At 41.3% G+C, this 25814-nt stretch overlaps 1 protein-coding gene across 4 annotated transcripts in view; it reads left to right on the top strand.

Moving 5' to 3' along the window:
• LOC139750877 (probable methyltransferase-like protein 25) overlaps positions 1-25814 on the top strand; it is a 221376-nt gene that overhangs the window by 137537 nt on the left and 58025 nt on the right. For all 4 annotated transcript variants that reach the window (XM_071665729.1, XM_071665726.1, XM_071665732.1 and 1 more), the window contains one exon: positions 11832-11996. In XM_071665729.1, the coding sequence (XP_071521830.1) occupies positions 11832-11996 (165 nt within the window). The remainder of the gene's footprint in view (positions 1-11831; positions 11997-25814) is intronic.

Here is a 25814-nt window from a genome sequence, read left to right as displayed (position 1 = left end):
GGTGATGTGAGAAAGAGATGGAGTGAGTATTTTGAAGGTTTGTTGAATGTGTTTGATGATAGAGTAGCAGATATAGGGTGTTTTGGTTGAAGTGGTGTGCAAAGTGAGAGAGTTAGGGAGAATGATTTGGTAAACAGAGGAGAGGTAGTAAAAGCTTTGCGGAAGATGAAAGCCAGCAAGGCAGCGGGTTTGGATGGTATTGCAGTGGAATTTATTTAAAAAGGGTGCGACTGAATTGTTGACTGGTTGGTAAGGTTATTTAATGTATGTATGACTCATGGTGAGGTGCTTGAGGATTGGCAGAATGCTTGCATAGTGCCATTGTACAAAGGCAAAGGGGATAAGAGTGAGTGTCAGAATACAGAGGTATAAGTTTGTTGAGTATTCCTGGGAAATTATATGTGAGGGTATTGATTGTGAGGGTGAAGGCATGTACAGAGCATCAGATTGGGAAAGAGAAGTGTGGTTTCAGAAGTGGTAGAGGATGTGTGGGTCAGGTGTTTGCTTTGAAAAATGTATGTGAGAAATACTTAGAAAAGCAAATGGATTTGTATGTAGCATTTATGGATATGGAGAAGGTATATGATAGAGTTGATAGAGATGCTGTGTGGAAGGTATTAAGAATATATGGTGTGGGAGGTAAGTTGTTAGAAGCAGTGAAAAGCTTTTATCGAGGATGTAAGGCATGTGTACGTGTAGGAAGAGAGGAAAGTGGTTGGTTCTCAGTGAATGTTGGTTTGCGGCAGGGTGCATGATGTCTCCATGGTTGTTTAATTTGTTTATGGATGGGGTTGTTAGGGAGGTGAATGCAAGAGTTTTGGAAAGAGGGGCAAGTATGCAGTCTGTTGTGAATGAGAGAGCTTGGGAAGTGAGTCAGTTGTTGTTTGCTGATGATATAGCACTGGTGGCTGATTCAGGTGAGAAACTGCAGAAGCTGGTGACTGAGTTTGGTAAAGTGTGTGAAAGAAGAAAACTGAGAGTAAATGTGAATAAAAGCAAAGTTGCTAGGTACAGTAGGGTTGAGGGACAGGAAGTGAAGTGTTTTAGATATCTGGGAGTGGATTTGACAGCGGATGGAACTATGGAAGTGGAAGTGAATCACAGGGTGGGGAAGGGGGCGAAAGTTGTGTGAGTGCTGAAAAATGTATGGAAGTCAAGAACGTTATCTTGAAAAGCAAAAATGGGTATAATTGAAGGAATAGTGGTTCCAACAATGTTATATGGTTGCGAGGCATGGGCTTTAGATAGAGTTGTGTGGAGCAGGGTGGATGTGCTGGAAATGAGATGTTTGAGGACAATATGTGGTGTGAGGTGGTTTGATCGAGTAAGTAATGAAAGGGTAAGAGAGATGTGTGGTAATAAAAAGAGTGTGGTTGAGAGAGCAGAAGAGGGTGTTTCGAAATGGTTTGGTCACATGGAGAGAATGAGTGAGGAAAGACTGACAAAGAGGATATATGTGTCAGAGGTGGAGGGAACAAGGAGAAGTGGGAGACCAAATTGGAGGTGGAAAGATGGAGTGAAAAAGATTTTGAGAGATCTGGGCCTGAACATGCAGGAGGGTGAAAGGCGTGCAAGGAATAGAGTGAATTGGAACGATGTGGTATACCTAGGTCGATGTACTGTCAATGGATTGAACCAGGGCATATGAAGCATCTGGGGTAAACCATGGAAAGTTTTGTGGGGCCTGGATGTGGAAAGGGAGCTGTGGTTTTGGTGCATTGTACATGACAGCTAGAGACTGAGTGTGAACAAATGTGGCCTTTGTTGTCTTTTCCTAGCGCTACCTCGCGCACATGTGGGGGGAGGGGGTTTTCATTTCATGTGTGGCAGGGTGGCGACGGGAATGAATAAGGGCAGACAGTATGAATTATGTACATGTGTATATATGTATATGTCTGTGTGTGTATATATATGTATACATTGAGATGTATAGGTAAGTATATATGCGTGTGTGGACATGTATGTATATACATGTGTATGTGGGTGGGTTGGGCCATTCTTTTGCCTGTTTCCTTGAGCTTCCTCGCTAACGTGGGAGATAGCAACAAAATATAATAAATATAAATATAAAAATAGTAAGATAAAGAATTAGTGATGTAGCACAATGCCGAAGAAGCACTGTGTTGTTTTGGGAGATTTTAGTAACTTTTCTGCAATCCATTATATTTCATAGAAAAAAAATTTCTGTAATATTGCCATATTTCACATTTCTTTGTACAACATTTAGTTCAGTGTAGATGCTTGGGTTGTATTACAAATTTTTCACCTACAGGGAAGTGTCTGTGATGGAACAATACAAATTGTATCTCATTTTCGTCTTGACCCTTAAGATGACACACATGGGCAGACCTGATCTAGTAGAGGAACACTTATTTGAATCATCATTACTGAAATATCCCAAATTTTGTTACACAGTGTACTGAAGTGCAAAGTAGTATGACTATTATGATACTTCCTTCTTTTGAAGAGCTAAGGTATGGTGTGTACCTTATGCCACATGCTTTAGGTTCTAGCAATCAGTAAAGTAACATGGATATTGATTTTACACATTTTAATTTTTCAGGTGGCATTCACAATTTTTTCATTTTTGACTCAAAGGGTTAAGCTTGCTTCTAACACCATCAGTTGCAGTCACATGGTTAAAGAATAATCTAAGATGATTCAAAAGACTTAAGATGGGAAAGAAAGAATATCAATAAGGTGTATGGCTTGAAGGCAACACAGAGAATTAAAAAGTTTTCCTAAGCAATGAAGGAAAAGATGACCTGGAAGGAAGTGTGTCGGTAATATCTTCAGCATGATATTAATTGAGAGATGGTTGGAGAAGGAAATACAGTGAATATGCATTTTTTTGATCAAGGAAAATCTTTTGATGCTCTGGTTAGGATTGGATTTTGCTTTATGGAAAGTATGGTAGATGAAGAAAGTTGAAAGGAATGGTTCAGATTTCATATCAAAAGAACTGGACATGGGCGACAAGTAGCTGTGGATATAATGATTGATTTAGAATTTAAATTTAATCAAAGATAAAACTAGTGTGCATTATATCATAACTGGGTGATGTTATTACTGATGGGGAAGTGGAAGAAATCGTAATTAGTGTAGAATAAAAAAATCATGTTAGTGGTTGTAGTACAGAAATGCTAAAGATTAAATGATGGTAGGGGAACTGGCAAAAGGACTAAATGCAGTAATGAATTCAGGGAAAGATGTACCAATTACCTGTGAGTACCTACAATGAAATCTCATGTGGCATGGCAAGAGTATATCAAAAGTTTAGTGACTGTTTGAACACTGGAGGTACAGCATGATTGATATATGACCAAAATTGATTTTATTATTATTATCATTATGATGACACAGCGCTGGTGGCTGATTCATGTGTGAAACTGCAGAAGCTGGTGACTGAGTTTGGTAAAGTGTGTGGAAGAAGAAAGTTAAGAGTAAATGTGAATAAGAGCAAGGTTATTAGGTACAGTAGGGTTGAGGGTCAAGTCAATTGGGAGGTGAGTTTGAATGGAGAAAAACTGGAGGAAGTGAAGTGTTTTAGATATCTGGGAGTGGATCTGGCAGCGGATGGAACCATGGAAGTGGAAGTGGATCATAGGGTGGGGGAGGGGGCGAAAATTCTGGGGGCCTTGAAGAATGTGTGGAAGTCGAGAACATTATCTCGGAAAGCAAAAATGGGTATGTTTGAAGGAATAGTGGTTCCAACAATGTTGTATGGTTGCGAGGCGTGGGCTATGGATAGAGTTGTGCGCAGGAGGATGGATGTGCTGGAAATGAGATGTTTGAGGACAATGTGTGGTGTGAGGTGGTTTGATCGAGTGAGTAACGTAAGGGTAAGAGAGATGTGTGGAAATAAAAAGAGCGTGGTTGAGAGAGCAGAAGAGGGTGTTTTGAAGTGGTTTGGGCACATGGAGAGGATGAGTGAGGAAAGATTGACCAAGAGGATATATGTGTCGGAGGTGGAGGGAACAAGGAGAAGAGGGAGACCAAATTGGAGGTGGAAAGATGGAGTGAAAAAGATTTTGTGTGATCGGGGCCTGAACATGCAGGAGGGTGAAAGGAGGGCAAGGAATTGAGTGAATTGGAGCGATGTGGTATACCGGGGCTGACGTGCTGTCAGTGGATTGAATCAAGGCATGTGAAGCGTCGTCTGGGGTAAACCATGGAAAGCTGTGTAGGTATGTATATTTGCGTGTGTGGACGTATGTATATACATGTGTATGGGGGGGGTTGGGCCATTTCTTTCGTCTGTTTCCTTGCGCTACCTCGCAAATGCGGGAGACAGCGACAAAGTATAAAAAAAAAAAAAAAAAAATTATCATTATTATCATTATTATTATTATTATTATTATTATTACTATTATTATTATTATTATTATTATTATTATTATTATTATTATTATTATTATTAATATTATTATTATTATGATACTTAATCGCCGTCTCCCGTGTTATTGAGGTAGCGCAAGGAAACAGATGAAAGAATGGCCCAAACCCACCCACATTCACTTGTATATACACAAATGTGCATATACATACCTATATATTTCAACATATACATACATATACATACACAGACATGTACATATATATACACATGTACATATTCATACTTGCTGCCTTCATCCATTCCTGTCATCACCCCACCACACATGAAATAGCACCCCCCCTCGTGCGCGTGCGCAAGTTAGCACTAGGAAAAGAAAAGAAAGGCCACATTTGTTCACACTCAGTCTCTAGCTGTTATGTGTAATGTACCGAAACCACAGCCCCCTTTCCATATCCAGGCCCCACAAAACTTTCCATGGTTTACCAAAGACCCTTCACATGCCCTGGTTCAATCCATTGACACCACATCGACCTATACCACATTGTTCCAATTCACTCTATTCCTCACACACCTTTCATCCTTCTGTATGTTCAGGCCCTGATCACTCAAAATCTTTTTCACTCCATTCTTCCACCTCCAATTTGGTCTCCCACTTCTCTTCGTTCCCTCTACTCTGACACCTATATCCTCTTTGTCAATCTTTCCTCACTCATTCTCTCCATGTGACCAAACCATTTCAACACACCCTCTTCTGCTCTTCTTTCTATTACCACACATCTCTCTTACCCTTTCATTACTTACTGGATCAAACCACCTCACACCACATATTGTCCTTAAACATTTCATTTTGAACACACCCACCCTCCTCCATACAACCCTTTCTGTACCCCATGCCTCACACCTATATAACATTGTTGGAACCACTATTCCTTCAAACATACCCGTTTTTGCTCTCTGAGATAACGTTCTCGTCTTCCACTCATTCTTCAACGCTCCTAGAACTTTCGTGCCCTCCCCCACCCTGCAACTCACTTCAATTTCCATGGTTCCATCTGCTGCTAAATCCACTACCAGATATCTAAAACACTTCACTTCCTCCAGTTTTTCTCAGCTCAAACTCACCTCCCAATTAACTTGTCCCTCAACCCTACTGAACCTAAAGACCTTGCTCTTATTCACATTTACTCTCAACTTTCTTCTTACACACACTTTACCAAACTCAAAAAGCCCCTATCACCCATAACAGACTGCATACTTGTCCCTTTCTCCAAAACTCTTGCATTCACCTCCCTGACCACCCTATCCATACACAAATTAAATAACAATGGAGACATCTCACACTCCTGCCGCAAACCGACATTCACTGGGAACCAATCATTTACCTCTCTTCCTATTCATACACATGCCTTACATCCTTGGTAAAAACTTTTCACTGCTTCTAGCGACTTACCTCCCACACCATATACTCTTAATAACTTCCACAAAGCATCTCTATCAACCCTGTCATATGCCCTCTTCAGATCCATAAATGCTACATACAAATCCATCTGTTTTTCTAAGTATTTCTCACATACATTCTTCAAAGCAAACACCTGATCCACACATCCTCTACCACTTCTGAAGTCATACTGCTCTTCCCCAATCTGATGCTCTGTACATGCCTTTACCCTCTCAATCAATACCCTCCCATATACTTTCCCAGGAATACTCAGCAAACTTATACCTCTGTAATTTGAACACTCACCTTTATCCCCTTTGTCTTTGTACAGTGGCACTATGCATGCATTCCACCAATCCTCAGGCACTTTGCCATGAACCATAAATACATTGAATATCCTTACCAACCAATCAATACCACAGTCACCCCCTTTCAAATCCACGACCTTGTTGGCTTTCATATTCCGCAAAGCTTTCACTACCTCTTCTATTTTCACCAAACCATGCTCCTTGACCCTCTCACTTTGCATACAACCTCGACCAAGTCATCCTATATCAGTCACTTTACCATCAAACACATTCAAGAAACCTTCAAAGTATTCACTCCATCTTCTCACTTCACTACTTGTTATTACCTCCCCATTAGCCCCTTTCACTGATGTTCCCATTTGTTCTCTTGTCTTACACACACTTTATTTACCTCCTTCCAAACCATCTTTTTATTCTCCCTAAAGTTTAAAGAAACTCTCTCACCCCAACTCTCATTTGCCCTCTTTTTCACCTCTTGCAGCTTTCTATTGACCTCCTACCACTTTCTTCTATATATCTCCCAGTCATTTGCACTACTTCCCTACAAAAATTGTCCAAATGCCTCTCTCATTTCTTTCACTAACAATCTTACTAATTCATCCCACCACTCACTACCCTTTCTGATCTGCCCACCTCCCACCTTTCTCATGCCACAAGCATCTCTAGCACATACCATCACTGCTTCCCAAAATACATCCTTTCCCACTCCCCTCACATCATTTGCTGTCACCTTTTTCCATTCTACACTCAATCTTTCCTGGTACTTCCTCTCACAAGTCTCCTTCCCAAGCTCACTTACTCTCACCACTCTCTTCACCCCAACATTCTCTCTTCTTTTCTGAAAACCTCTACAAATCTTCACCGTTGCCTCCATGAGATAATGATCAGACATCCCTCCAGTTGCCCCTCTCAGCACATTAACATCCAAAAGTCTCTTTCATGCACCTACAATAAAATCTCAGCATGATTGATATATGAGCAAAATTGAAATTATAAGAGTAAAACTTTGAGTACAATATTCAGCAAGGATGATGGAATAAATTATCATATATCTAAGAGAACAGTGCAAGCAGGTACTTACTATAGATTTGGAGTGATGAAAGGAAAAAATGTGAAATGTGAGCTTTACCCAGGTTGCTAGTGAACAGTGCAACCTGTCCTTTCATGCAAGAGAAAATTAAAGTGTGTAGCAATATAATGACAAGCAAGGTGAGAGGAGTAGAGGTGTATTTTGAAAGAGGTGTTTGAAGAGTAGATAAAGGTTTAAAGATTTTCACTGTATGTACAGTGGTTTGAAATGAGATCTCAGAGGAATAAGAGATGTGCTTTATTGTTGTGGATGTAGAGAGAAAGTTTATGCAAATTGAATGTCCAAACAGATGTATTGAGTGATATAACAGTGAAAGAAAAGTACAGAGTGAGAGAGTATGTGTGGAAGCATTGTTACAGATATTTAATTGAGTATAGTTCAGCGTTGTAAATGGAAATGGTGAAGAGCTCGTAGATTTATGTGCTGAAAAAGGACTGGTGATTGGGAATACCTGGTTTAAAAAGAGACATATACATAAGTATGTGTATGTAAGTAGGAGAGATGGCCAGAGAGCATTATTGGATTATGTGTTAATTGATAGGCGCGTGAAAGAGAGACTTTGGGAGGTTAATGAGCTGAGAGGTGCAACTGGAGAGATGTCTGATCATTATCTTGTGGAGGCGAAGGTGAAGATCTGTAGAGGTTTCCAGAAAAGAAGAGAGAATATTGGGGTGAAGAGAGTGGTGAGAGTAATAGAGCTTGGGAAGGAGACTTGTGTGAGGAAGTACCAGGAGAGACTGAGTACAGAATGGAAAAAGGTGACAACAAAGGACATAAGGGGAGTGGGGGAGGAATGGGATGTATTTAGGGAAGCAGTGATGGCTTGCGCAAAAGATGCTTGTGGCATGAGAAGCCTGGGAGGTGGGCAGATTAGAAAGGGTAGTGAGTGGTGGGATGAAGAAGTAAGATTGTTAGTGAAAGAGAAGAGAGAGGCATTTGAACGATTTTTGTAGGGAAATAATGCAAATGAGTGGGAGATGTATAAAAGAAAGAGGCAGGAGGTCAAGAGAAAGGTGCAAGAGTTGAATAAGAGGGCAAATGAGAGTTGGGGTGAAAAAGATGTTTTGGAAGGAGGTAAATAAAGTGCTTTGAAGAATGTATGTGAGAAATACTTAGAAAAGCAAATGGATTTGTATGTAGCATTTATGGATCTGGAGAAGGCATATGATAGAGTTGATAGAGATGCTCTGTGGAAGGTATTAAGAATATATGGTGTGGGAGGAAAGTTGTTAGAAGCAGTGAAAAGTTTTTATCGAGGATGTAAGGCATGTGTACGTGTAGGAAGAGAGGAAAGTGATTGGTTCTCAGTGAATGTAGGTTTGCGGCAGGGGTGTGTGATGTCTCCATGGTTGTTTAATTTGTTTATGGATGGGGTTGTTAGGGAGGTAAATGCAAGAGTTTTGGAAAGAGGGGCAAGTATGAAGTCTGTTGGGGATGAGAGAGCTTGGGAAGTGAGTCAGTTGTTGTTCGCTGATGATACAGCGCTGGTGGCGGATTCATGTGAGAAACTGCAGAAGCTGGTGACGGAGTTTGGTAAAGTGTGTGGAAGAAGAAAGTTAAGAGTAAATGTCAATAAGAGCAAGGTTATTAGGTACAGTAGGGTTGAGGGTCAAGTCAATTGGGAGGTGAGTTTGAATGGTGAGAGGCTGGAGGAAGTGAAGTGTTTTAGATATCTGGGAGTGGATCTGTCAGCGGATGGAACCATGGAAGCGGAAGTGGATCATAGGGTGGGGGAGGGGGCGAAAATTTTGGGAGCCTTGAAAAATGTGTGGAAGTCGAGAACATTATCCCGGAAAGCAAAAATGGGTATGTTTGAAGGAATAGTAGTTCCAACAATGTTGTATGGTTGCGAGGCGTGGGCTATGGATAGAGTTGTGCGTAGGAGGATGGATGTGCTGGAAATGAGATGTTTGAGGACAATGTGTGGTGTGAGGTGGTTTGATCGAGTAAGTAACGTAAGGGTAAGAGAGATGTGTGGAAATAAAAAGAGCGTGGTTGAGAGAGCAGAAGAGGGTGTTTTGAAGTGGTTTGGGCACATGGAGAGAATGAGTGAGGAAAGATTGACCAAGAGGATATATGTGTCGGAGGTGGAGGGAACGAGGAGAAGAGGGAGACCAAATTGGAGGTGGAAAGATGGAGTGAAAAGGATTTTGTGTGATCGGGGCCTGAACATGCAGGAGGGTGAAAGGAGGGCAAGGAATAGAGTGAATTGGAGCGATGTGGTATACAGGGGTTGACGTGCTGTCAGTGGATTGAATCAAGGCATGTGAAGCGTCTGGGGTAAACCATGGAAAGCTGTGTAGGTATGAATATTTGCGTGTGTGGACGTGTGTATGTACATGTGTATGGGGGGGGGGGGGTTGGGCCATTTCTTTCGTCTGTTTCCTTGCGCTACCTCGCAAACGCGGGAGACAGCGACAAAGTATAAAAAAAAAAAAAAAAAAAAAAAAAAAAAAGACAAGGGAATCAATGGAAACTTCACTGAAGGGGGCAAATGGGGAGGTGATAACAAGAAGTGGTGATGTGAGAAGGAAATGAAGTGAGTATTTTGAAGGTTTGTTGAATGTGTTTGATGATAGAGGGGCAGATATAGGGTGTTTTGGTCGAGATGGTGTGCAAAGTGAGAGGGTTAGGAAGAATGATTTGGTAAACAGAGAAGAGGTAGTAAAAGCTTTGCGGAAGATGAAAGCCAGCAAGGTAGCAGGTTTGGATGGTATTGCAGTGGAATTTATCAAAAAAAGGGGGTGACTGTATTGTTGACTGGTTGGTAAGGTTATTTAATGTATGTATGACTCATGGTGAGGTGCCTGAGAATTGGCGGAATTCTTGCATAGTGCCATGGTACAGAGGCAAAGGGGATAAAAGTGAGTGCTCAAATTATGGAGGTATAAGTTTGTTGAGTATGCCTGGGAAATTATATGGGAGGGTATTGATTGAGAGGGTGAAGGCATGTACAGAGCATCAGATTGGGGAAGAGCAGTGTGGTTTCAGAAGTGGTAGAGGATGTATGGATCAGGTGTTTGCTTTGAAGAATGTATGTGAGAAATACTTAGAAAAGCAAATGGATTGTATGTAGCTTTTATGGATCTGGAGAAGGCATATGATAGAGTTGATAGAGATGCTCTGTGGAAGGTATTAAGAATATATGGTGTAGGAGGCAAGTTGCTAGAAGCAATAAGAAGTTTTTATCTAGGATGTAAGGCTTGTGTATGTGTAGGAAGAGAGGAAAGTGATTGGTTCTCACTGAATGTAGGTTTGCGGCAGGAGTGTGTGATATCTCCATAGGTTGTTTAACTTGTTTATGGACAGGTTGTTAGGGAGGTGAATGCAAGAGTTTTGGAAAGAGGGGCAAGTATGCAGTCTGTTGTGGAGGAGAGAGCTTGGGAAGTGAGTCAGTTGTTGTTCACTGATGATACAGCGCTGGTGGCTGATTCATGTGAGAAACTGCAGAAGCTGGTGACTGAGTTTGGTAAAGTGTGTGAAAGAAGAAAGCTGAGAGTAAATGTGAATAAGAGCAAGGTTATTAGGTACAGTAGGGTTGTGGAACAAGGCAATTGGGAGGTAATTTGAATGGGGAAAAAATGGAGGAAGTGAAGTGTTTTAGATATCTGGGAGTGGATTTGGCAGCGGATGGAACCATGGAAGCAGAAGTGAATCATAGGGTGGGGAAGGGGCTAAAGTTCTGGGAGCGTTGAAGAATGTGTGGAAGTCGAGAATATTATCTTGGAAAGCAAAAATGGGTATATTTGAAGGAATATGGTTCCAACAATGTTGTATGGTTGCGAGGCGTGGGCTATAGATAGATTTGTGCGGAGGAGGGTGGGTGTGCTGGAAATGAGATGTCTGAGGACAATATGTGGTGTGAGGTGGTTTGATTGAGTAAGTAATGTAAGGGTAAGAGAGATGTGTGGTAATAAAAAGAGTGTGGTTGAGAGAGCAGAAGAGGGTGTTTTGAAATGGTTTGGTCACATGGAGAGAATGAGTGAGGAAAGATTGACCAAGAGAACATATGTGTTAGAGGTGGAGGGAACGATGTGAAGTGGGAGACCAAATTGGAGGTGGAAAGATGAAGGGAAACAGATTTTGAGTGATCGGAGCCTGAGCATGCAGGAGGGTGAAAGGCGTGCAAGGAATTGAGTGAATTGGAACGATGTGGTATATCGGAGTCAATGTGCTGTCAATGGATTGAACCAGGGCATGTGAAGCATCTGGGGTAAACTATGGAAAGTTGTGTAGGGCCTGGATGTGGAAAGGGAGCTGTGGTATCAGTGCATTATTACATGACAGCTAGAGACTGAGTGTGAACGAATGTGGACTTTGTTGTCTTTTCCTAGTGCTACCTCGCACACATGAGGGGGGAGGGGGTTTTTATTTCATGTGTGGCGGGGTGGCGATGGAAATGAATAAAGGCAGAAGTACGAACTATGTACAAGTGTACATATGTATATGTCTGTGTGTGTATATATATGTATATGTTGAGATGTATAGATATGTATATTTGCGTGTGTGGACGTGTATGTATATACATGTGTATGTGGGTGGGTTGGGCCATTCTTTCGTCTGTTTCCTTGTGCTACCTCGCTAACGCGGGAGACAGCAACAAAGCAAAATAAATAAATAAAAAATAGTTACTAGTATCCTTAATTTCTATTCCAGAGTGGGATTGAACCATTATACTGGCGTGCACTGCTTCAGTTGTTGCTGAAGGACAAGTTAAAAGATGTTTCTAATATAGCTCATGTTGGCCGCATAGCAGCAAAATGCCAAAACTTCCCAGAATATGCAAGAATGGCTTTTTCAAAACTGGGAATTGCTATTGAGGTGAGCAATTAATTTTGTATTTCTAAACTTACAGGAAGCTACTGCATGTTCATTCTTGGTTCTATACATATATAAACAACTGCCTCATATTCATTTTTGGTTCTTTACATATATAGATAGACAGAGAACCTGTATTTCATGCTGATGATATTCAGTTCTCTCTGTCCAATATATTCTTTCCTACAGTCCAACTGTTCTGGATGTTAATATGACTAAAGCTTCAGTTGCAGACGAAAGTCCTTGTCAAGACTAAATTTTGAATTTGAAAAAGAAATAGTCCAAGGCATATTAAGAAGTAAACAACTAACCTTTTGGCTGGCTGTAGTTGTTGATAAAGACATAAGAAAGTAAAAAGTTCACATGCTTAGCGGTACAAGGCAAGAAACAAGAATTCACATTGGCTTATCCTCATGTTGCTAATGGCCACATAATTACTGTATGGTGCAATGACTTGTTTAATAATAGCAGAGGTGCACATGTAGCCAGCTCTTATGAACAGATGCCAAAGTAATATCTGTTCTATAAATATAGAACAAAGTTTAGAGGAGGGAAAGTTGATAAGATTTTGAAGTCATGTGAGTTGAAATTGACTGTTTTATAAATGATTTTCTCAGGTATCTAATTTAATCTAGATTCATCCCAGAAGTGATAGCAGTATTTCTTAAGATGACAAATCTGTCCCTTTCACTGCTAGAATAACTGCTCAGATAAGAAGAATCTTCAGCATCTGAACAAGATTCACAAACAGTTGTTGGTGAAATGTGGGGTTTATTGTTTTCATACTTGTTCACCATTCACAAGGTAGTGCCAAAAACAGGCAAAGAAAGGCCTCTTCTCACCCATATCATTTCCTGTTGTCTGAAAACCTCTACAAATCCTCAGCTTCACATCCACCAAGTAATGATCAGACATCCCAACATCTGCCCTCCTCAGCACATTCACACCCAAGAGTCTCTTATTTTTGAATGCCTGTCAGTTAATATGTAATCCAATAATGCTAACCTACCATCTTTCATGGGGTTTATAGGAAATATTTTTAGTGTTTAGTGGTGAAATAATTTCTTTAGAGACGATGAGATTAATGTATGGAGCTTTGAAAGAAAAAGAGGAAATTAAAGTTTTTATTATTATTATACTTTGTCGCTGTCTCCCATGTTAGCAAGGTAGCGCAAGGAAACAGAGGAAAGAATGGCCCAACCCACCCACATACACATGTATATACATACATGTCCACACATGCACATATACATACCTATACATCTCAACATATACATATATACACACACACAGACATATACATATATACACATGTACATAATTCATACTGTCTGCCCTTACTCATTCCCATTGCCACCCTGCCACACATGAAATAACAACTCCCTCCCCCCGCATGTGCATGAGGTAGCGCTAGGAAAAGACAACAAAGGCCACATTTGTTCACACTCAGTCTCTAGCTGTAATGTATAATGCACCAAAACCACAGCTCCCTTTCCACATCCAGGCACCACAAAACTTTCCATGGTTTACACCAGGTGCTTCACATGCCCTGGTTCATTCCATTGACAGCACGTTGACCCCAGTATACCACATCGTTCCAGTTCACTTTATTCCTTGCATGCCTTTCACCCTCCTGCATGTTCAGGCCCCGATCACTCAAAAGCTTTTTCACTCCATCTCTCCACCTCCAATTTGGTCTCCCACTTCTCCTCATTCCCTCCACCTATGACACATATATCCTCTTTGTCAATCTTTCCTCACTAATTCTCTCCATGTGACCAAACCATTTCAGAACACCCTCTTCTGCTCTCTCAACCACACTCCTTTTATTACCACACATTTCTCTTACCCTTTCAGTACTTACTCGATCACACCACTTCACACCAAATATTGTCCTCAAACATCTCATTTCCAGCACATCCACCCTCCTCCACACTACTCTATCCATAGCCCACGCCTCGCACCCATATAACATTGTTGGAACCATATTCCTTCAAACATACCCATTTTTGCTTTCCAAGATGACGTTCTCAACGTCCACACAAATTTCAATGCTCCCAGAACTTTCGCCCCTTCCCCCACTCAATGATTCACTTCCGCTTCCATGGGTCCATCCACTGCCAAATCCACTCCCAGATATCTAAAACACATCACTTCCTCCAGTCTTTCTCCATTCAAACTTACCTCCCAATTGACATGTCCCTCAACCCTACTGTACCTAATAACCTTGCTCTTATTCACATTTAGTCCCAGCTTTCTTCTTTCACACACTTTACCAAACTCAGTCACCAGCTTCTGCAGTTTCTCACACGAATCAGCCACCAGCGCTGTCTCATCAGCGAACAACTGACTCACTTCCCAAGCTCTCTCCTCCACAACAGACTGCATACTTGCCCCTCTTTCCAAAACTCTTGTATTCACCTCCCTAACAACGCCATCCATAAACAAATTAAACAACCATGGAGACATCACGCACCCCTACCACAAACCAACATTCAGTGAGAACCAATCACTTTCCTCTCTTCCTACAAGTACACATGCCTTACATTCTCGGTAAAAACTTTTCACTGCCTCTAACAACTTATCTCCCACACCATATATTCTTAATACCTTCCACAGAGCATCTCTATCAACTCTATCATATGCCTTTTCCAGATCCATAAATGCTACATACAAATCCTTTGCTTTTCTAAGTATTTCTCACATACAGTCTTCAAAGCAAACACCTGATCCACACATCCTTTACCACTTCTGAAACCACACTGCTCTTCCCCAAACTGATGCTCTGTACATGCCTTCACCCTCTCAATCAATACCCTCCCATATAATTTACCAGGAATACTCAACAAACTTATACCTCTGTAATTTGAGCACTCACTCTTATCCCCTTTGCCTTCATACAATGGCACCATGCAAGCATTCCACCAGTCCTCAGGCACCTCACCATGAGTCATACGTACATTAAATAGCCTTACCAACCAGTCAACAATACTGTCACCCCCTTTTTTAATAAATTCCACTGCAATACCATCGAAACCCGCTGCCTTGCCAGGCTTTCACCTTCCGCAAAGCTTTTACTAGCTCTTCTCTGTTTACCAAATCATTCTCCCTAACCCTCTCACTTTGCACACCACCTCGACCAAAACACCCTATATCTGCATCTCTATCATCAAACACATTCAAAAAACCTTCAAAATACTCACTCCATCTCCTACTCACATCACCACTGCTTGGTATCACCTCCTCATTTGCCCCCTTCATTGATGTACCCATTTGTTCACTTGTCTTACCCACTTCATTTACCTCCTTCCAAAACATCTTTTTATTCTCCCTAAAATTCAATGATACTCTCTCACCCCAACTCTCATTTGCCCTCTTTTTCACCTCTTGCACCTTTCTCTTGGCCTCCTGCCTCTTTCTTTTATACATCTCCCAGTCATTTGCATTATTTTCCCTGCAAAAAGCATCCAAATACCTCTCTCTTCTCTTTCACTAACAATCTTACTTCTTCATCCTACTACTCACTACCCTTTCTAATCGGCCCACCTCCCACGCTTCTCATGCCACAAGCATCTTTTGCGAAAGCCATCACTGCTTCCCTAAATGCATCCCATTCCTCCCCCATTCCCCTTATGTCCTTTGTTCTCACCTTTTTCCATTCTGTACTCAGTCTCTCCTGGTACTTCCTCACACAAGTCTTCTTCCCAAGGTCACTTACTCTCACCACTCTTCACCTCAACATTCTCTCTTCTTTTCTGAAAACCTCTACATATCTTCACCTTCGCCTCCACAAGATAATGATCAGACATCCCTCCAGTTGTACCTCTCAGCACATTAACATCCAAAAGTCTCTCTTTTCGCATGCTTATCAATTAACTCATAATCCAATAACGCTCTCTGGCCATCTCTCCTACTTACATATATATACTTATGTATATCTATCTTTTTAAACCAGGTATTCCCAATCACCAGTCCTTTCTCAGAACATAAATATACAAGCTCTTCACCATTTCCATTTACAACACTGGACACCCCATGTACACCAATTATTCCCTTAACTGCTACATTACTCACCTTTGCATTCAAATCACCCATCACTATAACCTGGTCTCATGCATCAAAACTGCTAACACACTCACTCAGCTGCTCCCAAAACATTTGCCTTGCATGATCTTTCTTCTCATGCCAAGGTGCATATACACCAATAATCACCCATCTCTCTCCATCCACTTTCAGTTTTACCCATATCAATCTAGAGTTTACTTTCTTACACTCTATTACATACTCCCACCACTCATGTTTCAGGAGTAGTGCTACTCCTTCCCTTGCTCTTGTCCTCTCACTAACCCCTGACTTTACTTCCAAGACATTCCCAGACCACTCTTCCCCTTTACCCTTGAGCTTCATTTCACTCAGAGCCAAAACATCCAGGTTCCTTTCCTCAAATATACTACCTATCTTTCCTTTTTTCTCATCTTGGTTACAGCCACACACATTTAGACACCCCAATCTGTGCCTTTGAGGAGGATGAGCACTCCCTGCGTGACTCCTTCTTCTCTTTTCCCTTTTAGAAAGTTAGAATACAAGGAGGGTAGGGTTTCTAGCCACCTCTCCCATTCCCTTTAGCCACCTTCTATGACACTTGAGGAATGCGTGGGAAGTATTCTTTCTCCCCTATCCCCAGGGATAAATTAAAGTTTAGAATAGCAAAAACTTAACTTGGTTGTATCTGTCCCACTTGAAAGTCCAGTCTAAATTCACATTTAAAAAGGTGGATGTGAAAAATGAGATACAAATTGAGCATGAAAAGTTATGGAGATTAAGAAGTGAAAGAATGGAGAGTGAAATCATCTTTGCATTAGTGCACTGGTTTATGTACTGAAGGAAGGCTATTAATAAGACAAATAAGTTTGTAAGAGACACTACAAAGCCATAAGGAAACCTGCTGTTTTTAGGGAAAGTAGTTGATTTATCAAAAAGTACAGAAATGGACCAACCAGTGTTAAAGCTAGAAAGAAGAGAGCAGTCAAGGAAGAAGTTGCAAAAAGAGAAGGTGGAAGATCAAATTTGTCTGTCACACTGTATCAAAAGCTTTCAAATTATCAAGAGCTGTGAAATAGGATTCCCCAAACTTTTCACTTGATTGATGATCTAGGAAAGAATATCACAAGAATATTTTGCTTTGTAAAAACTATACGGACATTCGGAGAAAAAATGAAAATTTATGATGCATAAGAAAGAGTTGAGAAATTCATAGACTTTGGAAGTAGTTTAAGTCATAATAATATTGAAATATTCTAATGTACAAAAGGATAATACCAGTATATCTTGCACAGTGAAAGCTCATACTGATGATCAGAGGAATTCATGAAACCTGCAATGCTTGAGAAAATGACAGTTGAAGAGAGATTCACAGATTATCAGTTAATGTAGCTACTGTTCTCGTAAGCTGTTTGCATATGTTCCCACCCCCAGTTCTTGGACCCAAGGCAAACATCTGGCTGCTGCCTCCCACAGTCTATGTGTGGAGACACACCACTTTAGGACTGACTATTATGATACTTCCTTCTTCCCTTGAAGAGCTAAGATGTGGAATTTTCTTACTCCATTTGTCTTCCCCTTATCCTGTAATCTTTCTGCCTCTATTTAAGAGTCAGCTTTACATAGACCTGTAGAGTCCTGATTAATGTTTACATCCTTTTTCTCTCATATTCAATATTTCTTTCATCTGAGATGGCCTTTGGGGCAGGTTTTTCCTATGCCATGTTGCCCATCTTATGAACAAAATTCCTAGTCAAAGCAACAGAACAGCAGTTGGAAGGGTTAGAACAGTTTTCCTTCAGAGGATGAACTTTACTGTTTAATGTTTCTAAGATAGATTCTTTTTAGGAAAAAGTGAAACACAGGCAAGCACAGTCTCAGGTTTGGAAACATTCTGTTTGAAAACATGATGAGGGATGCAATCCCTATATCCTGCTTGTGTCCAAAGACAGGAGTGCTTTTTAAATTTTCTGACGGAGATTATAGGGATAAGCATAAGGTTAACAAAGTATCTCTCATAAAGCCTTATCTTTGCACAGTTCCACATACTCCTCCATGCATATACCTTTCTCAAATACCCTCTTTTCTCTTCTGTGACCTCACTCTCTGGTTCCCCCTTCTCTTCCTCCTTTACCTTACTCTTTTATTAGCTCTTAGTCAGCCATGCTACATCCATTTTTCTGGTACCCAGATCATTTTATTTTTTTTCACAACCACAATTTTCACCACTCTGCTTTTCATTCTTAAGTTTTCACCTCTCATTCTATCCACTCTCTTTACTTCATATCGTAATTTCATGAAATCCTCTCTATAACCTTTATATGCATTATTATGTTTGTTCACATCCATATTTCCTTCCTGTTATCAAGGTATGCTAACCTTTTCCCTCTAACAAGCTTTTTCACACTTACTCATGTTTTTCTCACTCAGAAGCTGCCTCAAGCAGACATTAAGTTGCTTACCAATCATCACCCTCACCTCTCAGTTATCTTGGTATCTCTTCCTTCCACCATCTATCTATCTATATCTCTGATGCCCATTTCCTCTGGGAACTCCCATCAAGGTTATCCTTGCTTATCCTTGTCCTTACATACCTCCCTTGCATACACCATTCTACACATTCTTCCACATACACCAGAAATACTCAATGAATATTTGAAATACTAAATCCTTTTTTTCTCTATTCATGTAGATCTCTTCCTGGATTAGGTTTGGTAATGGTTATGTTAGGTTAGGTTAATATGAACACCTGCTCAACACATCCTCTACCATTTCTGAAACCACACTGCTCCTCTCCAGTCTATTGCTCTGTATGTGCTTTCACCCTCAATCACCATCCTCCCATACAACTTACTAAGTACACTCAGCAGACATGCCTTTGTAGTTTGAACACTTGCCTTTATCCTCCTTTCCTTCATATATTGGCACTATATATGTATTCCATCAGTCTTCAGGCACTTTACCATGATCCATACATACAGTGAAAATCCTAACTAACCAAACAACAACACAATCACCCCTTTCTTTATAAATCAAACTGCAATACCATCCACTCCAGCCATTGCTACATTCCATCGAATGTAAGGCTTTCACCACCTCTCCTTTCTTAACCAAACTACTCTTTATGACTGTCACTTTGCAAACCACCCTGACCAAAGCACCCTACATCTGCCACTGTGTGAGCAAACACATTCAGCAGTCCTTCAAAATACTCACTCCATCTCCTCACTTCATCACTACCTGTTACCACTTTTCCTTTTGCCCCTTTCACCAATGTTCGTATTTGTTCTCGTATTTTTTTAACATCACAAACCTCCTTCCAAAACCTCTTATTCTTGCTAAAGTTTACTGATACTTACTCCAACTTCCAGTTGCACTCTTTTTCAACCTGCACCATTTTCTTAACTTCCTACTGCTTTCCTTATACATCCCCCTATTATTTGCACTCCTTCCCTGTAAGTACCACCCAAATGCCTCCATTTTTCATTCACAAGCAACCCTACTTTTCATTACACACCACTCACTACCTTTTCTAATTTGCCCACGTCTCATCTTTTACATGCCATATGCATTTCTCACACATGCTAGCAGTGCTTTCCTAAATACCTCCCATTCCTCACCAACTTCCATTCCTTTATTTACTCTCACATTTTGCTGTTCTACACTCAATTTTCTTTGGTATTTCTTCACACAAGTCTCTTTTCCAAGCTCCCTTACTTTCACCACTCTCTTCTCACTGATATTATTTACTCTTTTCTGCAAACCTCTACAAATCTTCACCCTTGCTTCTACAAGATAATGACGAAACATCCCACCAGCTGCATTTCTCAGCATATTTACATCAAAAGTCTCTCTTTTACATGCCTATCTAATAATTACTATGTAATCCAGTAATGCCTGCTGACTAGCATTCCTCCTAACATACACAAACATGTGCATATCACTTTTTGAACCAGAGAAGAGAGTTGAGTGAGGATTTTCCCTCTTAGACTCAGTCCTCTGTTCTTAATGCTACCTCTCAAACTAGGGAAATATGTATGAAAAAACAATTATATCTATATTTCAAACATATTCACCAGTTCCCGCATAAGTGAGGTATCATTAAGAATGGAGGACTGAGCCTTAGAGGGAATATCCTTGCTTGCCTCATTCTCTGTTCCTTCTTTTGGAAAAATCAAAGTGGCAGGGGAGGATTTCCAGCCCCCAGCTCCCTCCCCATTTAGTCGCCTTCTACAGCACATAGGGAATAGGTGGGAAGTACTCTTTCTCCCCCATTCCCAGAATATAAGTAATAGATAATATTTATTATCATTATTTTGCTTTGTCGCTGTCTCCTGTGTTTGCGAGGTAGCTCAAGGAAACAGATGAAAGAAATGGCCAAACCCACCCCCATACACATGTATATACATACACGTCCACACACGCAAATATACATGCCCATACATCTCAATCTGCACACATATATACACACACAGACACATACATATATACACATGCACACAATTCACACTGTCTGCCTTTATTCATTCCCATCGCCACCCCGCCACACATAGAATAACATCCCCCTCCCCCCTCATGTGTGCGAGGTAGCGCTAGGAAAAGACAGCAAAGGCCCCATTCATTCACACTCAGTCTCTAGCTGTCATGCAATAATGCCCGAAACCACAGCTCCCTTTCCACATCCAGGCCCCACAGAACTTTCCATGGTTTACCCCAGACGCTTCACATGCCCTGATTCAATCCATTGACAGCATGTCGACCCCGGTATACCACATCGATCCAATTCACTCTATTCCTTGCCCGCCTTTCACCCTCCTGCATGTTCAGGCCCCGATCACTCAAAATCTTTTTCACTCCATCTTTCCACCTCCAATTTGGTCTCCCACTTCTCCTTGTTCCCTCCACCTCCAACACATATATCCTCTTCGTCAATCTTTCCTCACTCATTCTCTCCATGTGACCAAACCATTTCAAAACACCCTCTTCTGCTCTCTCAACCACGCTCTTTTTATTTCCACACATCTCTCCTACCCTTACATTACTTACTCGATCAAACCACCTCACACCACACATTGTCTTCAAACATCTCATTTCCAGCAAATCCACCCTCATGCGCACAACTCTATCCATAGCCCATGCCTCGCAACCATAAAACATTATTGGAACCACTATTCCTTCAAACATCGCCATTTTTGCTTTCGGAGATAATGTTCTCGACTTCCACACATTCTTCAAGGCTCCCAGGATTTTCACCCCCTCCCCCACCCTATAATTCACTTCCGCTTCCATGGTTCCATCCGCTGCCAAATCCACTCCCAGATATCTAAAACACTTTACTTCTTCCAGTTTTTCTCCATTCAAACTTACCTCCCAATTGACTTGACCCTCAACCCTACTGTACCTAATAACCTTGCTCTTATTCACATTTACTCTTAACTTTGTTCTTTCACACACTTTACCAAACTCAGTCACCAGCTTCTGCAGTTTCTTACATGAATCAGCCACCAGCACTGTATCATCAGCGAACAACAACTGACTCACTTCCCAAGTTCTCTCATCCCCAACAGACTTCATACTTGCCCCTCTTTCCAAAACTCTTGCATTCACCTCCCTAACAACCCCATCCATAAACAAATTAAACAACCATGGAGACATCACACACCCCTGCGGCAAACCTACATTCACTGAGAACCAATCACATTCCTCTCTTCCTACACGTACACATGCCTTACATCCTCGATAAAAACTTTTCACTGCTTCTAACAACTTGCCTCCCACACCATATATTCTTAGTACCTTCTACAGAGCATCTCTATCAACTCTATCATATGCCTTCTCCAGATCCATAAATGCTACATACAAATCCATTTGCTTTTCTAAGTATTTCTCACATACACTCTTTAAAGCAAACACCTGATCCACACATCCTCTACCACTTGTGAAACCACACTGCTCTTCCCCAGTCTGATGCTCTGTACATGCCTTCACCATCTCAATCATTACCCTCCCATATAATTTACCAGGAATACTCAACAAACTTATACCTCTGTAATTTGAGCACTCACTCTTATCCCCTTTGCCTTTGTACAATGGCACTATGCATGCATTCCGCCAATCCTCAGGCACCTCACCATGAATCATACATACATTAAATAACCTTAGCAACCAGTCAACAATACAGTCACCCCCTTTTGTAATAAATTCCACTGCAGTACCATCCAAACCTGCTGCCTTGCCGGCTTTCATCTTCTGCAAAGCTTTTACTACCTCTTCTCTGTTTACCAAATAATTTTCCCTAAACCTCTCACTTTGCACACCACCTCGACCAAAACACCCTATATCTGCCACTCTATCATCAAACACATTCAACAAACCTTCAAAATACTCACTCCATCTCCTTCTCACATCACCACTACTTGTTATCACCTCCCCATTAGCCCCCTTCACTGAAATTCCCATTCGCTCCCTTGTCTTACGCACTTTATTTACATCCTTCCAAAACCTTTTATTCTCCCTAAAATTTAATGATACTCTCTCACCCCAACTCTCATTTGCCATCTTTTTCACCTCTTGCACCTTTCTCTTGACCTCCTGTCTCTTTCTTTTATACATCTCCCACTCATTTGCATTTTTTCCCTGCAAAAATCGTCCAAATGCCTCTCTCTTCGCTTTCACTAATAATCTTACTTCTTCATCCCACCACTCACTACCCTTTCTAATCAGCCCACCTCCCACGCTTCTCATGCCACAAGCATCTTTTGCGCAAGCCATCACTGCTTCCCTAAATACATCCCATTCCTCCCCCACTCCCCTTACCTCCTTTGTTCTCACCTTTTTCCATTCTGTACTCAATCTCTCCTGGTACTTCCTCACACAAGTCTCCTTCTCAAGCTCACTTACTCTCACCACCCTCTTCACCCCAACATTCTCTCTTCTTTTCTGAAAACCCATACAAATCTTCACCTTCGCCTCCACAAGATAATGATCAGACATCCCTCCAGTTGCACCTCTCAGCACATTAACATCCAAAAGTCTCTCTTTCGCACACCTGTCAATTAACACGTAATCCAATAACGCTCTCTGGCCATCTCTCCTACTTGCATACGTATACTTATGTATATCTTGCTTTTTAAACCAGGTATTCCCAATCACCAGTCCTTTTTCAGCACATAAATCTACAAGCTCTCACCATTTCCATTTACAACACTGAACACCCCATGTATACCAATTATTCCCTCAACTGCCACATTACTCACCTTTGCATTCAAATCACCCATCACTATAACCCGGTCTTTTGCATCAAAACCACTAACACACTCATTCAGCTGCTCCCAAAACACTTGCCTCTCATGATCTTTCTTCTCATGCCCAGGTGCATAAGCACCAATAATCACCCATCTCTCTCCATCAACTTTCAGTTTTACCCATATTAATCTAGAATTTACTTTCTTACATTCTATCACATACTCCCACAACTCCTGTTTCAGGAGTAGTGCTACTCCTTCCCTTTCTCTTGTCCTCTCACTAACCCCTGACTTTACTCCCAAGACATTCCCAAACCACTCTTCCCCTTTACCCTTGAGCTTCGTTTCACTCAGAGTCAAAACATCCAGGTTCCTTTCCTCAAACATACTACCTATCTTTCCTTTTTTCACATCTTGGTCACATCCACACACATTTAGACACCCCAATCTGAGCTTACGAGGAGAATGAGCACTCCCCGTGTGACTCCTTCTTCTGTACACCCCAATCTGAGCTTACGAGGAGAATGAGCACTCCCCGTGTGACTCCTTCTTCTGTTTCCCATTTTAGAAAGTTAAAATACAAGAGGAGAGGATTTCTGGCCCCCGGCTCCCGTCCCCTATAGTCGCCTTCTACGACACGTGAGGAATGCATGGGAGGTATTCTTTCTCCCCTATCCCCAGGGATGATATACATATATATATATATATATGCGCTACCTCGCAAACGCGGGAGACAGCGACAAAGTATAATATAAAATGATAAATATATATATATATATATATATATATATATATATATATATATATATATATATATATATATATATATATAGTAAAAGCTTTGAGGAAGATGAAAGCCGGCAAGGCAACAGGTTTGGATGGTATTGCAGTGGAATTTATTAAAAAAGGGGCTGACTGTATTGTTGACTGGTTGCTAAGGTTATTTAATGTATGTATGACTCATGGTGAGTTGCCTAAGGATTGGCGGAATGCGTGCATAGTGCCATTGCACAAGGGCAAAGGGGATAAGAGTGAGTGCTCAAATTACAGAGGTATAAGTTTGTTGAGTATTCCTGGTAAATTATATGGGAGGGTATTGATTGAGAGGGTGAAGGCATGTACAGAGCATCAGATTGGGGAAGAGCAGTGTGGTTTCAGAAGTGGTAGAGGATGTGTGGATCAGGTGTTTGCTTTGAAGAATGTATGTGAGAAATACTTAGAAAAGCAAATGGATTTGTGTGTAGCATTTATGGACTTGGAGAAGGCATATGATAGAGTTGATAGAGATGCTCTGTGGAAGGTATTAAGAATATATGGTGTGGGAGGCAAGTTGTTAGAAGCAGTGAAAAGTTTTTATCGAGGATGTAAGGCATGTGTACGTGTAGGAAGAGAGGAAAGTGATTGGTTCTCAGTGAATGTAGGTTTGCGGCAGGGGTGTGTGATGTCTCCATGGTTGTTTAATTTGTTTATGGATGGGGTTGTTAGGGAGGTGAATGCAAGAGTTTTGGAAAGAGGGGCAAGTATGAAGTCTGTTGGGGATGAGAGAGCTTGGGAAGTGAGTCAGTTGTTGTTCGCTGATGATACAGCGCTGGTGGCTGATTCATGTGAGAAACTGCAGAAGCTGGTGACTGAGTTTGGTAAAGTGTGTGAAAGAAGAAAGTTAAGAGTAAATGTGAATAAGAGCAAGGTTATTACGTACAGTAGGGTTGAGGGTCAAGTCAATTGGGAGGTGAGTTTGAATGGAGAAAAACTGGAGGAAGTAAAGTGTTTTAGATATCTGGGAGTGGATCTGGCAGAGGATGGAACCATGGAAGTGGAAGTGGATCATAGGGTGGGGGAGGGGGCGAAAATTCTGGGAGCCTTGAAGAATGTGTGGAAGTTGAGAACATTATCTCGGAAAGCAAAAATGGGTATGTTTGAAGGAATAGTGGTTCCAACAATGTTGTATGGTTGCGAGGTGTGGGCTATGGATAGAGTTGTGCGCAGGAGGATGGATGTGCTGGAAATGAGATGTTTGAGGACAATGTGTGGTGTGAGGTGGTTTGATCGAGTAAGTAACGTAAGGGTGAGAGAGATGTGTGGAAATAAAAAGAGCATGGTTGAGAGAGCAGAAGAGGGTGTTTTGAAATGGTTTGGGCACATGGAGAGAATGAGTGAGGAAAGATTGACCAAGAGGATATATGTGTCGGAGGTGGAGGGAACGAGGAGAAGTGGGAGACCAAATTGGAGGTGGAAAGATGGAGTGAAAAAGATTTTGTGTGATCGGGGCCTGAACATGCAGGAGGGTGAAAGGAGGGCAAGGAATAGAGTGAATTGGATCGATGTGGTATACCGGGGTTGACGTGCTGTCAGTGGATTGAATCAGGGCATGTGAAGAGTCTGGGGTAAACCATGGAAAGCTGTGTAGGTATGTATATTTGCGTGTGTGGACGTATGTATATACATGTGTATGGGGGTGGGTTGGGCCATTTCTTTCGTCTGTTTCCTTGCGCTACCTCGCAAACGTGGGAGACAGCGACAAAGCAAAAAAAAAAAA

This window comes from Panulirus ornatus, chromosome 10 (genome assembly GCF_036320965.1).
Source record: "Panulirus ornatus isolate Po-2019 chromosome 10, ASM3632096v1, whole genome shotgun sequence".
NCBI lineage: Eukaryota > Metazoa > Arthropoda > Malacostraca > Decapoda > Palinuridae > Panulirus > Panulirus ornatus.
This window is presented reverse-complemented; position numbering and strand designations above follow the sequence as displayed.